The sequence below is a fragment of the Serinus canaria genome, chromosome 25, assembly GCF_022539315.1.
Source record: "Serinus canaria isolate serCan28SL12 chromosome 25, serCan2020, whole genome shotgun sequence".
NCBI classification, from domain to species: Eukaryota; Metazoa; Chordata; class Aves; order Passeriformes; family Fringillidae; genus Serinus; species Serinus canaria.
In genome coordinates, this window is record NC_066338.1 from 11,323,623 (window position 1) to 11,338,785 (window position 15,163).

The following is a 15,163-nucleotide window of genomic DNA, read 5'->3' on the forward strand; positions in this document are numbered from 1 at the left end:
TGAGTTCAGTGTGTACTTTTTAGCTTCGAGCTCCCCTCGTGTGTGCTGTATCCAAACTGCTTTTTTGTGGTGTAACACTGTCAGTGGTGGGTTTTGAATAAATCACCTCCTTTCTTGTGATTCTGAGGGTTTATGGAATGCCCACAGCTGTGCTGATAGGAAGCAATGGTAGCACTTGAAATGAGGGTCTGCAGCAAAATGTGTGGGTGATTCCCACCTTGACCTCAGGTCACTTGTGTCACGTGTGATTCCATTGGCAATAGCTTTGAGATCCTCAGCTCTAGAGAGCTAGAAGAGTGAAGAATATGTTCAATGTTTTAAATTCTCTCACTCACAGGACAGCCCTGCCATTTCCTGCTCTTGCCTGGCTGGAAGCTGGGAGCGTGTTGGCCTCAGGGCTCTGTTCCCTGCAGGAACTGCTTTGGGCCTTGTGCTGGCATTGCCCCACTCTGTCAGCTTGGAGGCTGCTGCAGAGCTTAGGCATTGGTCAAACCTTCACAGGGAGATTTTAACCCTCTTATCCCAAGGAGAAGGAAATGCAGGGATGATACACTCTAGTAACATCACAGAGGACAGGGACTGTTTTTTAAGGATGTATGGAGGCACCCAGGATTTCAACTCAACTATTATAAGCCCAGTGCTTGTACTAGCAAGCAAGTTCTGACACCAGCAGGGCTTGACATCTCAGGGGGTTTAACAGCTGCCATCTCATGCTTGCCTTTGTTTTCCAGATGACGTGTCTGACTCTGAAGAAAGCATTTCAAGTAACAAATCCTGCAGAAATGAACGATCCCTTCAGGAGAAGTTGGAGATTGTGACCAATGAAGGGCTGCTGCTTACTGTCAAGGTGTTCCTGGACTGGCTGAGGACAAACACAGACCTCATCATTATGTGTGCTCAGGTGGGGATGGTGTCAGGGCTCTCTACAAGGTTGTGTCAGCTTCCCTGGGCTGGTTGCAGCCATGGCCCCAGTCCTGGGCAGAGGGTGATGTTATGTCCCCATTAGCTGAATTAAGCTAATGTGAGCCTAAGAAGGATGGTGAGGTTTACTCTTCAGAAAGTATTCTGAGGGTTGTGAGATGCTGGAAGACCCAAGCTGCCTAGTTGTTGTGTACATCTGTCATGATATTTTCTATGGCCTTTTGTGTTCTGTTCCTTCAGAGCTCTCAGAGCCTGTGGAACAGGCTGTCTGTGCTTCTGAACCTTCTGCCTTCTGCTGCAGACCTGCAGGAATCAGGTACTGGAGAAAGAAGTGGCAATGTCATGTTTCACCAAGCCTAGTTATCAGTCATTCCCAGGGTGTGTGAGAGCGCAGGGAGGGAGATTTCCCAGTAGCAGCTTTTATAAGCACAATAGGAAGTAAAACATGCATGTGTTGGGGTTTTTTTGTTCTGTTTTGTTTAAACACCATTCCAGTTAAATACGGTCCCATGGTCTTTAGAATCACATAATCACAGAACATCCTGAGTTGGAAGAGACCCCTCACTTCGCTCCAGGATTGAGTTCAGCTCCTGGCCCTGACAGGACAACCCCAAAACTAACACACAAAAATGCTCTATTAATGCATTAATGTGGCTGGCAGCATACTGAAACACTGGCACCAGCATGTGAGAATCCATGTGTGGCCAGCAGGAGTGGAATTCACTGCCAGTAGCAGGAGTAAGGCTGGGATTTTGCCATGGTAATCCTGGAGCTCCAGCTGCTCATAATGTGCTCTGTGCCTCTTCAGAGCTGAGCCTGAAGTTCCCAATGGTTTATGAGAAGCAGAGTTTAAACAGGGTTGCTCATCAGTTGGAATAGGTGTCCCTCCAAACAGGGGATTTCCCAGAGTCCCTTGTCAGATTGTTTGGGAGAGTTGCTCTTTATATTGTGGGTGGTCTGGTGGTTCCTCCTTAAGCAGGTGCTCACAGAACATGTTTCATTAGCACCTCTGCCCCGACCATTACAGATCACTGCCTTAAAGCAGTTCTCCTCTTAGCCCCCTCACCAGTTGTTCTGCTCTCCTCCTTGTCCCTCCTCTCCAGGGCTGGCCCTGTGTGATGAAGTCAAAGACATCCTGAGTGATGCTGAGCTCCCAGACCTGAAGGCCAGCCTGCTACTCCCTGAGGACGTGGCCCTGCGCAATCTCCCCCCTCTGAAAAATGCACACAAGAGGTTTAACTTCGAGCAGGATCGGCCCATTTTCTCTGCAGTCGAGGAGGTGAGTTGGGGTAAATCCTGCAAAAAAACAGATCTGGATTGTTCTGTAATGTGGTTCCTTTTCTTAGCACTAGAGGCCTGAGCAGAGGTTTATGGAGCAGGTGTGGCAGGTTGCTGCTGATGTTTCCTAAAATTTTCTTGGGTTGAGGAAGCCCCAGACTTGCTGGCACCCCTGAACCTTCTGGCCAGCTGTAGCCTTTCCTGCAGTCTCTGGCTTCGAAAGAGATCACAGACATCCATCAGAACTGGGCATTTAATATTATTTCCTGCCATTTTCAAAAGTGTGAGCTGCAGGTGGGCTCTGCCTCAGGCACACCCTGGCTGTGGTGGCTGCTGACTGCTGCTCTTCCTTGCAGTCTGTCGTGCGCATCTGCTGCATTCGGAGCTTCGGCCACTTCATTACCCACTTGCAAGGCAGCATCCTGCAGTTCAACTCAGAGCTTGGGATCTTCATCAGCATAGCACAGTCAGAGCAAGACAACTTGTTGCACCAGGCTCAGGCTCAGTTTCACATGGTGAGTTGGTAGAGGTGAATGAATTCTCTGTATTCTCTGTTTCCTGTATGTTACTATTAGGTTGTAACTATAATCACAGATCTTTGGGAGGAGATGAAAATTCTGCTCCTTAAAGCTATTCCAGTGTCCCCTTTTCATTTTGGAAGTGTATGCTAGTGTCAGCTGATGTGTTTCCTGCTAACTGATATGGAAGTTTGGTTTTGCAACTAGGCTGCAGAGGAAGCTCGTCGGAACAGGCTCATGAGAGACATGGCTCAGCTTCGGCTGCAGGTAGGAGACTCCAGTTCCAGCCTGAAAACCAGCAGGGTAGTGGCTGGAATGTCAGAACCTGGGAAGGGAAGGGGGAACTCTCTGCTCCTGTCCCACACAGAGGCAGTAAGCCCATTCTGCATAGATTGATCTGTAGAGTGTCTCAGGTTTGAAGGGATCCCATAAGGATCATGGAGTCCAAGTCCCTGATCCTCACAGGGTACTTTAAACTGAATGTCCAAGAGTGTAGTTCAGGCACTCCTTGAGCTCTGGCAGGCTTGGTGCAACAGCCACTTTCCTGGGGAGCTTGTTCCCCATCTGGGGGAAGAACCTTTCCCTAATGTTCAGCCTCCTGATGCAGCAATGAAGCTAGAAATGAAATGTACCATTTCCTCATGTCTCATTGCTAGTCACTGGAGAGAGGAAGTCAGCACCTCCTGCTTGCTGACCCCCTCGAGGAAGGTGTAGGCTGTGATGGAGTGGTCACCCTCGGCCTTCTCTGCCCCAAGCTGAGCAAACTGAGTGACCTCAGCCACCTGAGGCCTTTCACCATCCTGGTCATCCTACTCTGGATACTCTCTAATATTTCAATGCCCCTCTTACATCAAGGTGCCCTAAACTGTTCCCAGTACTCAAGGTGGGGCTGCACTGGGAAGTGCACAGTGAGATCCTCTTCTCTTGCTGACCCTCTGCTGCATCCAGCCCTCTGTTCTGTATGCTTGGAGGTTGGAAGGGCCTGGTGGGGCTTTGCAGGGCAAGTCTTGTCCTGTTTGATGGTCTGTTTCAGCATCAATGTGAAGTGAGTGTCTTTGCATGTGTCTTTTCAGCTGGAGGTGTCTCAGCTGGAGGGCAGTCTCCAGCAGCCCAAGGCACAGTCAGCCATGTCTCCTTACCTGGTTCCTGACACCCAGGCCCTCTGCCAGCACCTGGCTCTTGTCAAGCAGCTGGCCACTAGTGGGAGGTTCATCATCATCATCCCTCGAACAGGTATGGGGACTCCACAGCAGGTAACTGGCACTGGCTGCCCCCCGACCCTTCTGTGCTGGGAGCAGGCCCCAGGGGCCTGGGTGGTGGCTTTCCCTGCTCCTGCTCTTATCCTTCACTTCATCTGGAACAGTTGCAACACCCTTTTGATATGTTGCTTTTGGGGCCTGTTCTGTATGTGGCCCATGCTTGGGATTTTGACAGAGTGTTTTAGGAGAGCTGAGAGGAGAGAGGTCCTGTTCCCCCCGTGTCTCTCCTCTGGCAGCTGTGCATTGGACAGTGTTCTGTGGAATGGGGAGTACTTGACACCTCTGCATTAGTTTACAGAAGTAGAACTGTAAACAAGATGATTTTGTTTTTTTGGTTTTTGTTCCTGTTAGTTATCGATGGCCTGGACTTCCTGAAAAAGGAGAACGCCGGTGCTAGGGACAGCATCCGGTATCTGGAGGCAGAATTTAAAAAGGGAAACAGGTGAGAGCAGGAGAAGGGTGGGATTTTCCTTTGGTTTTGGAATGGGTGGGCTTTGGGTGGGAGCAGGCAGTGGATCCCTTGGAGCAGAATGAGGAGTGGGCCAGGGAAAAGCCAGACTTCAGGAATGGGAAGGCAGGGAAGGAGCAGATGCTCTTCAGATGTGCTAGTAGTTGCTGCTCAGCTGTGAAGTGCAGCTGCTTCTGAGCAATGGTGGAGTTGCATCTCTGTTGCTGTATAAACTGGAGCAGTGACCTTTGCCACTGCACTGAGAGTGCTGGAAGAGCTGAATTGTGCTTGGGTGCTCTACAGAAACACAGCTGAAAGGACAAACTGCATCTCTGGGGTCAGTGTCAAGGCTGGTGGGCTTGAGACATGTGGTACTGTGAGCACCATGTGGGAATGGCAGTGAGGCAGGGAGGTGATGGAAGGGATTCACAGAGGATTCCTTGCATGGACCTTTGGGTTGGGGGAAGCCCTGCAGCACCCAGAGGAGCTGCTGTGGAGCACTGACTTCAGTCTGTGGGACAGTCTCCATATGAGCTCAGAGACTCTGCTTTCTCCTTAGGTACATTCGTTGCCAGAAAGATGTTGGGAAGAGCTTTGAGAGGCATAAATTGAAGAGACAAGATTTAGATGCCTGGTAAGATTTCAGCATCTGAAGGTGTCTGAGCCAGGTTCACAGCAGGCAGGTGGCTTTGGGGAGAGGTGTTAGCACTGGGACCCATTGCAGAGCTTGTTCTGTGTGAATAATGATGAAATTCCTTGGAGATGAGGACAGCCATCTGTGCATGTTACACAAAGCACTCTGTGCTCAGAAAGGTCTCAGAAAAGTCCTTAATGGGAACAGGAAAGCAGCCCTGCTTTCCATTCATTGTCCTGAGCAGATGTGGTCTTCCTGCTGACCTTCCCCTCTGTTTCTCTGTTCTGTCAGGAATCTCTATAAAATACTGGACAGCTGCAAACAGCTGACAGTGTCCCAGGGCAGTGGGGAGGATGACACCACAGGAATGGTCACCATCATCACAGGCTTCCAGCTGGAGGACCCGAGCTCCTTCTCAGTGCCCATGCAGGTCAGTAGCTCTTGTCTGGCTGAGCCATTCTGGAGCCATTCTGCTTTCTAGCAGAGATACAGTGTGATTGATTGGCAAGAGATTTTTTTTAATGTTTTTTTTTTTCCTTTGGCTAATCCCCAAAGTTAGTTTATATGTTGAGATTTCTTATTCCCTCAAAGCTTCCTAATTTTGTGATACAGAGTATTCTGAGACAGGTGAAAGAATTTAATTCCATGTCTGTACAGGCCTCTTGTACCAGAGCAAGGAGAACTGGGAGGATTTGGCCTTCCAGCTGTGCCAGGCTGCCAGAGTGTCCCCAGGCTGGGAATGGCAGCTGTCTTGACAGGACAAGTTAAAAATTAACCACCTGTTTTTCTGTGTTTGCTTGCAGTCTGCCATCCAGGCAGCCGCCAACGCCAGCATAGAGATAAAAAATGTTCTGGAGTTCTACAAGCAGTGGAAAGAGATGGGCTGATGGTCAGAAAGGCATCGGGTTGGTGAACCTTTCTCTCCCCCTCTCGCAATGTGCAGCGTCTGAACGAAGGAAACAACAATCTGGGCGACACTTAAGACACGAAGAAGCAGCAGCAGCAGCAACAGCAACAAAAATACCTACCCAAATGAATTAAAAAACCAAAATCCAAAGTGGGCACGCACACTGACACCCTCCACCTGCATCCTGAGCAGACGGCTGTACAGCTCTGATGGCGCCAGCTGCTCTGAGAGAGGCCCCTCGGAATGGCCGGGGCAGAGCTCTGCCCTTCTCCCAGTCGGCAGAGATGGGCGAGAGACAGGCAGTCCTTCATGCCCTCCTTCCTCCCAAAGCTTGCTTGGCCAGCAGAAGCAGGCTGGTGGTTCAAAGCATGGACTTCACTTCAGCAAAACCAAACCAGTGCAGCAGAAACGGAACCCTCCGGCTTGGGAAAGAAGATCCTAAGAGTGTTTTGCTCTTGTTTGGCAATCTGGGGACAGGAAAGTGGATAATATTTCTCCCCCCCGCCCCCTCCTTTTGAATTAATTATTTTTCAAGGGTTTTTTCCTTTTAATTTTTAGTTTTTATATATATGAATAATATTAAAAAAAAAAAGAAAAAAGAGGAGCTCCTTTGGGGTTTTAGATACTCTTCCAACGTCAGAAAGAAAAAGGAACACTCTATTTAAAAGGGGGAAGAAGCTCTTAATATAATTTTTTTTTTTTTTCTTAGAACAAGCATATTTATTTCCTTTCCCAGGCCCCCACGGAGCAGGCTCAGTGCAAAGGGATGTTGGCCTGTGAGGAGGGAGCAGCCCCATGTTGCACTCCGCTCTCCCTGGGAGCTGCATGCTTCATCAGCAACACAAGCTCCACCACGCTGCTCCAGGGAGGCCACAGGACTCTGCCTCCATCCCCAGCTTCTCCCACTATGCATTAGACCTTGGAGAAAAGGAGGAATCTGGCAGAACTGCTGAAAGAGAGAGGAGCCGGGTGGGATTTATACACCATTAAGGCTCAAATGCTTGGCTTGAGCACTGCAACACTGGGATGGAGCAGATGTCTCCAAAGGACCCAAAGCCTCTTTTTCATCTTTTCTTTTTTCCCTTTTGTTCCCCACTAAATCTTTCAATAGGGTGTGGAGGAGGAAGGAGAATCTCAAAGCCATTATCTTCTGCTGGTTGTTCAAAGCACCACTGCTGCAATGCTGTGCTAGAGATGGTGACAGAGCTGGAGCGTTTGTGTCCCCCTTTCCCGCATCCCTCTGGGCTGTCAGAGGCTGTCCAGGAGCACCAAGCTCACAGACTGCTCCCTGCTTTTGGCATCCCAGACAGGAGGGCTGATGCTGCCTGCAAGGATGCTGGAAGAGCTGGTTGCCCAGGTGAGCTGGGAGGGATCCTGCAGAGCTCCATCCTGGCAGCATCTCACGCAACCTGTGTCTGACACGCTGTCACTCGGCCGGTGCTCGCATATGAAGCTGCAGGTTGCTCACAGGGCAGCAGGAGAGGGGCTGGGCAGTCTCTTCATGCTCCCTCTTGCCTCTGTGTGCCCACGAACAGATGTCTCCATCCACATGAACCAGCAGCAGCTATGCAAGTACAAACTACTGGAGTCTTCTATCTGTCTGTGTTCTCACTTGGGCCAGCCAGAAACTGCTACAGCCAGAGAGCAGAACATGAGAAACTGAGTTACATCTGTGCAGGCTCTGAGCATGGTGTGTTGTACTGCAGGGGCAGGATGTTCCTTGTTTTCAGGTAAAAACTAAAAATACCAGCACAAGTACCAGAGGATTCATTTCTGTTCCAGTTCCAGCTCCTTTACAGCGCAGCAGAGGGAAAAGCCAACCTCCGTGGTACAGCTGGTCCATCCCTGGAGGCTGACAGGCTGGCTGTGAGGGACAGGGCTTTCCCTGCAGGATCTTCCCTTTTACAGCTTCTCCTGAAACTCACAGTACTTTGCTTGGCTAAGCCAAGAGAAGGTCAGAGACTTTGGCACACATTGGGGATTCTCGGAGATCTGAGATGGGTTGTGAAGCTCCCAGTCACCCTTCCCTCCAGTGGTTTTATTTGAAGTCATTTGTTTGTGGAGCTCATTATTTCTGTTCAATGGAGTGGAAAAAAGAAGGGAATCTCCTTGTGGGACTGTTCTTGAGGTGAAGCCCTCCTTGTCTGGTGGGGGGGCACAGAGAGTTGATGTGCTCTGCTTTTTCCTGCTGCTGAAGAAACGCTCCCTGATCCTGGCTGCCGAGCACAGCAGAGGGGTCTGGAGGTCACTGGGTTTGTCCTGAGAGCCTCAGTGTCACCCTTGTGGCTGCACGTGGGGTTGGTGAAGAGAAGCATTGCAGGGCTGTGGTCAAAGCAGTGAGGAGCTGGGGGCAGTCTGCACCTTCACCCTGGGTCGAGCATTCCTTGGGTCCTGGCTGGTTCTTGAGGGGAGAGGAGAGCAGTACAGGTAAAGCAGCAGCCCAGGGCGAATTCCTGTCTTGCTGGTGGCAAGTGTTTCACTGATGGCAAGTGTTTTCAGTTCTTGCAGCTCCCACAGCTGTGCATGGTGCCAGCTGGGAGCCAAGTGCTGCACAGCTGGGCAGGAGCTGTGTTCTGAGTCACTGAGGCCTTGTGTGGGCACAGGATCCAGTTTGAGAACAAAAGTAAATAAACTCATTTTCTGTAACCAGAGGCAGTGGAGCATTGAGCCCATGTAGGGCCACATGGCAACAACAGGGGCTGCTCACAGCTCTGCCTCAGTCACTGCTCCAGTCCCCTGAGGGGTTGGTTTAATATTCCAAGGTTTTGCATACCTGGAGGGGAGAAAGAAGCCCTCGCCATGCAATGGGGAATCCTTCCATTCTGGATGGGGAGGAATTGTGACCTTTAAAAAAGACACCTGAAGGGTCCCTATGCTGTCCTCTTCCTGTCCAAAGCACTGTGCTTGAGGACCTGGTGAATGGTTTTTGGATTTGCATCCCCAGTCAGAGATACCTGGAGCTGAAAACCTGGGAGGCTCCAGAGTGTGGGAGCAGTGTGGCTGCAGAGCAGCCTTGGGGAGATGGCATGGAGTGTCCTCCAGCAAGCTTGGCCTTCTGAGGGGGCTCAACATATCATCCCCTGGACTGGGGTAAAGGAAGGCACTTCTCTGCCCCCATGCCAACACTCAGGATGAGCTGGAGTTTCCTCCCAGGACAGATCTGCTCTGCCCAAGGGCCACTGCATTTCTCCCCTGGCATGGTGGCTGCTGATCAAAGTGGGTCTGGGGTGGGGGGAAGCAAAGAGGATGGTCTCTGGAAGGCTCTGTGCAGCCTGTGGCTGCTGTGGTGCTGCAGTGGGGGCTCCCTGAGAGCCCCCCACCCTGTGCATCCCTGTCCAAGCCAGAACTGTGAGCTGCCTCAGCAGGAGAGCACCAGGCAGGATGGAGACTGCAGGCTCTGGCCGTGGCTCTTCCTGCAGTGCTGCTCCTGCACCAACTCCAGGCTTGCCCTGGGAGAGCTGTGAGCCAGTCCAGTAGTGCCTGCTGTGCTGGGAAGGAGAGCAAACAGAAAAAACATCTTGTGGGCTGAAAGCAAGAGTTTTCATGTGTTCTGGTGTGTTTCTTGGGTTAGGTTTTTCTCTTCATTACCACCCTGTTGAGTGGTTCGGGGTTTTTGGGGTGACCCCATGCTGGGAGGACACAGGTCTGTGGTGGCTGAGGCTGGCTGGGCTGTCCCCAAACTATGGTGGACACGGTCACTGGTGCTTGTTGGGCTTCTGCTCCATGGTTTTATGGGCTGTTCCAAGCAGCTCCTCTGCTCCCATCCTTGCTTGGCTTGAGGCCACCCGCAATGCCTCGGATTTTGTCTCGCATTTTCAGTTTCGGGCTCTTTTCCTTCTGGGTGTGCAGCAGCACTGGCCAGGGCAGGGATACGGCAGGCTGGCACAGGGGTTGTGTTGCTGGCCTTGCCACTGACACTGAGGGGATGTAGGTTGGAGGCGAGGGACAATCACCTCTCCTCAGCCCTCGTGGCACACGGGCTTGCAGAGCCAGGGAGGATCGAGGGGACCTGGGGCCCAGCTGGGTGAGGAGGGGCTGGGGCTCCCAGCATGTCTGACCATGGTCTGAGCACAGCAACTGGCTTAATAAAATACCAGATGTTTGTACTGTGTGTCCTGTGGTCATTCCCAGCCCATCCCACCTTTCCTGAGCAGCCCAGGGGCTGAGTGCGTTTTCCATCTGTAAATCCACCCAAATATGTTTTGCTGACCAGACTTTCCAGTAAGGAAGTGCAGGTGGGTCCTTCCTTAGCCCTGTGATGAGAATAGCATTTCCCTTGCCACCTCTGTGATTGGGGATGACTTCATCCTCTTGCTAGGACTCTGCTGCCACAGGAGCACCCCTGACCCTGCACGAGGACCTGGACTAGCTCATCGGGGCCTTTGCAGCTCACTTTTAATGGGGAAAGGGGGTGGAGAAGTGGGAGACGGGGAGAGTAAATTTTTAAAATGTGTGACTTTGCAGTGTCCATTCAAGGCACTGGGAGAGGATGGGTTGGGGGCTTCAGGCTGGAGATTGGGCTGTGCAACGGTCCCACTGTGCCCTGGTGCCAAGGGATAGAAAATAAATGAATAATCCTGCCCTGAATTTACTGCTGTCAGAGCTCCCTGATCTGCTTCCCCTGGTGGGGAGCACCGAGCTGGGCACTGCCATAATTTTGTCTCCTCCTTGGGTTCTTTGGTGGCTGCCACCGACAGGAAGGTCAGAGAGGGGGATGTTAAAAGGGAATCCAGCTTCAATCCCCAGTAGGAAAAGGGGCTGAGCTGGCAGAAAGGGACTGTCACTGCTAGCTCCAGCCCTTGAGCAGGGCTGGGAATGCTTTTTCCTGCTTGGAAGGGCCGTGCCAAGAGGCTGCCGGCCCTGTAACAAACCCTGAGCCTCCATTGCTGGTCCATGCAGGATGGTGCTGCTGTGGGGGGTCTGTGGGTGGGGGTTTGTCCCACAGCCCTTGCATGGGAACAGACCGAGGTGAAATTGAAGCAGGAAAAGGCCACAGCTCTGGTCAACTCCTGGTCCTGCTCCTTGTGGAGCTGAATCCTCCAGGAACCCCAGGAGCTGCTGTCTCTTCATCTGTTTCTGCCTGTTCCCCTCCTTTCCTGTGCCTCTGCTCCCCACTTCTGGTACAGACATGTCATCCCCTGCCTCGAACATCTCCCTGCCTGGGTTTGCTGTGCCTCGTGGGTTATCTTGGAGGGACTGCTCAGCACCAGGGTCTGCATCCCAGTGTGGAGACCCCAAACCCTCCCTCTGGCCTCCTGCCAACACCCCTGGGGACAGGTGACTTCCCCTTGGCTGGGGCCACCAAAGCCGCAGAGCCCTGGTATGGGCCAGCGTGCACCTCGGCTCCTTGGACAGGCACATGGGGTTGGGTTTTTGAGCTGCTCGTGCTGTGCCCAGCACTCAGTTCCTCTGGGGATCAATAAACCCCCAAAAATTGGGGTTTTGGAAAGCATCCCTCCTGCTCCCAGCTCAGTCCTCTGTGCCCTGAGCTCCATCCAGCTGCAGCGTGGACCTTCTGCTGGCATTTGCCCCATGGGCTGAGCTGGAGTCACTGCTAACCCTGCTGCTGCCGGGTCAGTTTTGTTTCCCCAAATTTGCTTTCTCCACCTCTTCCCTCCCAGATCTCCTCTGGTGGGACCCTGCAGTGTGACCTGGTTGGAGTTTGAGGCCCCGTGCTTGGACCTGCCTTTGTCACCTCCCCTGGCTCTCCCAGCTTGGTGGCATTTAAAGCCTGGTGCCCAGAGCTGCCTTGGCCCCTCCAGCTGGAGGCTCCTGTGTGGCCCCTGCACAGTCAGGGTCGTGTCTGCACTGGGAATTTGGGGAGATCTCAGCCAAAGCAAGGCTGTGGCAGGTCAGGGATGTGTCCAGCACAAAGTTGCCTTGGAGCCCCTGCAGAGGCCCCATTCTGCCCCTCCCGCCAGGGAGGGGGAGCTGCCAGAGAGGGGCCCAGAATGGAGCAAAGGCAGGACCGAGACCCCAGCCTGAGGCAGGGGTGAGGGGATGGGCTCTGCAGGGCTGCTGCAGATGGCCCCCATGGCCCCCATGCCCACCACACCACTGGTGCTTCTCACCAGCCCTGCTCTGCCTCCTGCTCAGTGCAGAGCAGCAGGGAGTTTGTCCAGACACTTTTGGATCATTTTGGGTTTTCCTTCCTCTCACTGTGTGAGTTTTGGGCTGATGGGATGTTTACAGTACCCTCGTGCTGCTGAGCTGCTCTCCCTGTTGCCCCAGGTCCCCCAGTGCCCAGCCCAGTGTCCTTCACCAGGCCCTGCATAACAGCTTGGCTGGGCTGGGGCCTTGGGGGGCTGCAGGGTGGCTCTGGAGGCTTCTGCCGTGGTGGCCCTAACCCAGCTGAGCAGGGTGCTGCAGACTTTTGTGTGCCCCTTTCTCTACAACACTACCCTGCTCCTCTGCCCGGTGAGTCAGGGTAGCCCAGGGCAAGGGTCAGGTGCCCCCACCACCCTGGTGCCAGGGGGCTTCCAGAGGGCTCCCTCTGGTTCTCCCCCTCCTCCCCACAGCTCCTCTGCTGCTGCTGGGACTGTGCCTGGAGTGAAGCTGAGCTTGGCTGTTGCCACCACCTCCTCTTTGCACTGCTCACCAGCCTCCGCTTCACATCCCCTGCCCCAGAGCCTTGTTCTGCTCTGGCTGCAACCCTGAGCAGCAGCCCCCAGTGCCCCCCCCCCCCCCCCCACTGCCACCACTCTGTCCCCTGTCCCCAAAGCAGCCCTTGCAGCAGGAGCTGCAGCCGTGGGTGATGGCCTCAGCCTGGCAGGACACAGCCACCAGCTTTCCCACATCTGTTCTGTGCTGGGCACCCCTTTGCAGCTGGAGGACATCCTCTGTGACATGTGCACGTGCCAGGCTTGGCTGCGGGGCCACCTGAGTGCCACCAAGAACCCAAGCACCTTTGGCACTGCCAGGCTGGCCCTTGTGGGCAGCACTGCCATCAGCAGTGCCTTCACTGTGGCCTTGCCGCAGCCCCTGGTGGCTCTGGCAGCTCCCCAGGCATTCCTGCTGGCCCTGGGCACCAGAGGGACCCGTGTGAGGGGCTGGGCTGCAGATCCTGGCAGGACCCGGCATCCTGGCAGCCTCTTTGGGGTGCTGTTGGCTGTCCTGCAGTGTCCCTGTCTGCAGTGTCCCTCTCCCAACTCCCTGTGCACCCAGTCTGTGCCTCAGCTCTTCCAGGGCAAACCAGCAGTGATTCCATGAACTTGGGGTCCCCGCATAGGACCCGGCAGTGTAAGCGTGCATGTGACAAGGTTAATGAGTAATTAAGGTGGTTTGTGATGAAATTCCCGGGCAGGCCGCAGGGGCCCGGGGTGCATGGGTCAGCCCTGCTGCTCTCCAGTAACCCCACACTTGGGAGAAACAGCTTTAAATTAAACTGGAAAGATGATGGGGCAGCTCTGGGCTGCTCGATGCTGGGAGCAGGATCTGGGACTGGTAGCACACCTCCTCCTTGGAGCCTGGGGGGGCACAGGAGGGAACCCAGGAGTCCTCAGCTGGGTGGGGTGACATGGAGCACGTCCCCTGAATCCTGCCGCCCACCCTCGCCCCATGCTTGGGGAGGATCTGGCTCTACCGTTTGCATTTATTTCTTTCCAGGGCTAACAGAGAGGGTGGGAGGGTGAAGGTGCGGGGGGCGGGGGGGGCTGACGGGGGTTTCTGGAGCTCAGCCCCCGCCCCAGGCCGGGCTGGGGCTACACGAGCCCGTAGTAGCGGCGGTAGGCTTCCTGCAGCCCGATCTGGTCCGCCAGCTCGTCACAGTCGGGGTTGAGCTCGCACACCTCGCGCTTGGCCTCCAGCGGGTCCGGGGGAGCTCCAGGGACGCTGCTGGGGACAAACGGGACACCCAGGGGCTGTGGGGGGTCGGGTCCTGGGGAGGGGCTGGGCCCTCAAACCTCCCCCACCTCGGGGCCGCGATCCTCACCTGCCATAGCCGACATTGCGCTTCTGCCTCTGCACCAGCTCGGCGCTGGCGCGTCTGGAGACAAAGGCTGCGGGGATAGCGGGGGGGTCAGGGGGGCCGTGTCTCCTGTCCCTGGGGTCGGGTCCCCTGTCCCCAGGGCACTGGGGCCGGGCAGCCGCAGTCACTCACCTTCGGAGCTGGGCGAGTCCTTGGTGCTGGCAGAGCCATCGGCAGCTGCGGGTGACACGGAGGGGCGGGTGGGCTCACATGGGGTGTCCAGCTTTTCCCTCCCATGTGGGCTCTGCTCTCACCCCACTCCTTTTGGAGCTCAGATCCCTCCCCGAAACCCTCAGTCTGCTGAAGGATGTCCCGGTCCCTACCTCCCCGCTGCAAGGCTCGGCAGAGTTTTCCCAGTCCCTTTGCTTCCTCCACGGCCCCTCCCAGGGCACAGTCACCCCCAGGGCACAGAGTCACCCCCAGTGTCCCCACCAGCCCTGGACTCCCCCGTACCTCTGCGGCAGAGGCCAAGGGTGAGCAGGGCCAAGAGGGTCAGCAGGACCAGGGACTTCATGGTGCCTCCCTGTGCTGGGCTGAGTGCAGCCCTGGCTCCCTGGGTGTCTTTATAGGGTCCTGTGGCCCTGGCAAGGGGGGCACGGCCTCAGCAGGGTTATTTCCAGCACATCCGCCATGGCCGGAGCTGCTGGCAGAGGTGGCAATTGTGGTTTGGGATGAACTTGGTCCCCTGTGCCCAGCCAGAGCCCACAAAGGGAGGGAGAAGTGGCCCCAGGCCAGGGGGGATTTGTTGGTGGGCCCAGCCCTGCCAGCCTGGCAGTGCCCAGTTCCCACTGAAATGGGTGAGGGGCACTGGGGGCTCCTCACTGCCCTGGCCCAGCTCCCACTGCTGCATCCCAGAATCATCTTCTGCCACACAGGGAGACTTTCCTGCCAAAACCTCGGGGTTTTCCTCCATGTGCAGGACCAGAGGGAACTTGCTGGCCCATTTTTGGGGGAGCAGCACGAGCTGCTTTTGGGCATTGTCACATTGTCCCTGGGGAGGGTGAGCAGGTGCCCGTGCCTTGGTCTCTGCACAGCTCCTCCCTGCCACGTGCCACGGGCAGATGCTGCGTGGCCAGGGCACTCAGAGCCCCTGAATAACAATCCTCTTTCACATCCTGACCACTTTTTGATCCTGTAAATCCCAGCCCTGTCTTGGGAAGCGGAACTGGAGGCTTGGGGGCAGACAGAGCTGCTGAGGCAGAGCCTTTGTCAGACAAACCCATAAAGTACAG

The 15,163-nt window shown here is 54.7% G+C and overlaps 2 protein-coding genes across 2 annotated transcripts in view; one reads left to right on the plus strand and one right to left on the minus strand.

Moving 5' to 3' along the window:
- Positions 1–10,071, plus strand: part of SMG5 (SMG5 nonsense mediated mRNA decay factor) — a 30,676-nt gene extending 20,605 nt beyond the window's left edge. Inside the window, exons 13-22 of the mRNA XM_018924336.3 lie at positions 732–901; positions 1,162–1,237; positions 2,025–2,200; positions 2,556–2,714; positions 2,925–2,984; positions 3,791–3,950; positions 4,328–4,418; positions 4,984–5,058; positions 5,350–5,488; positions 5,862–10,071. Of these exons, the coding sequence (XP_018779881.3) occupies positions 732–901; positions 1,162–1,237; positions 2,025–2,200; positions 2,556–2,714; positions 2,925–2,984; positions 3,791–3,950; positions 4,328–4,418; positions 4,984–5,058; positions 5,350–5,488; positions 5,862–5,945 (1,190 nt within the window). The 3' untranslated portion in view covers positions 5,946–10,071. The remainder of the gene's footprint in view (positions 1–731; positions 902–1,161; positions 1,238–2,024; positions 2,201–2,555; positions 2,715–2,924; positions 2,985–3,790; positions 3,951–4,327; positions 4,419–4,983; positions 5,059–5,349; positions 5,489–5,861) is intronic.
- A 3,429-nt stretch (positions 10,072–13,500) lies between these two features.
- Positions 13,501–14,563, minus strand: BGLAP (bone gamma-carboxyglutamate protein). Its single transcript, XM_050984772.1, is given in 5 exon segments — positions 13,501–13,798; positions 13,896–13,962; positions 14,064–14,108; positions 14,385–14,524; positions 14,526–14,563. Coding segments are annotated over 5 exon segments (423 nt in total). The 3' UTR covers positions 13,501–13,665.
- Positions 14,564–15,163: the final 600 nt, after the last annotated feature.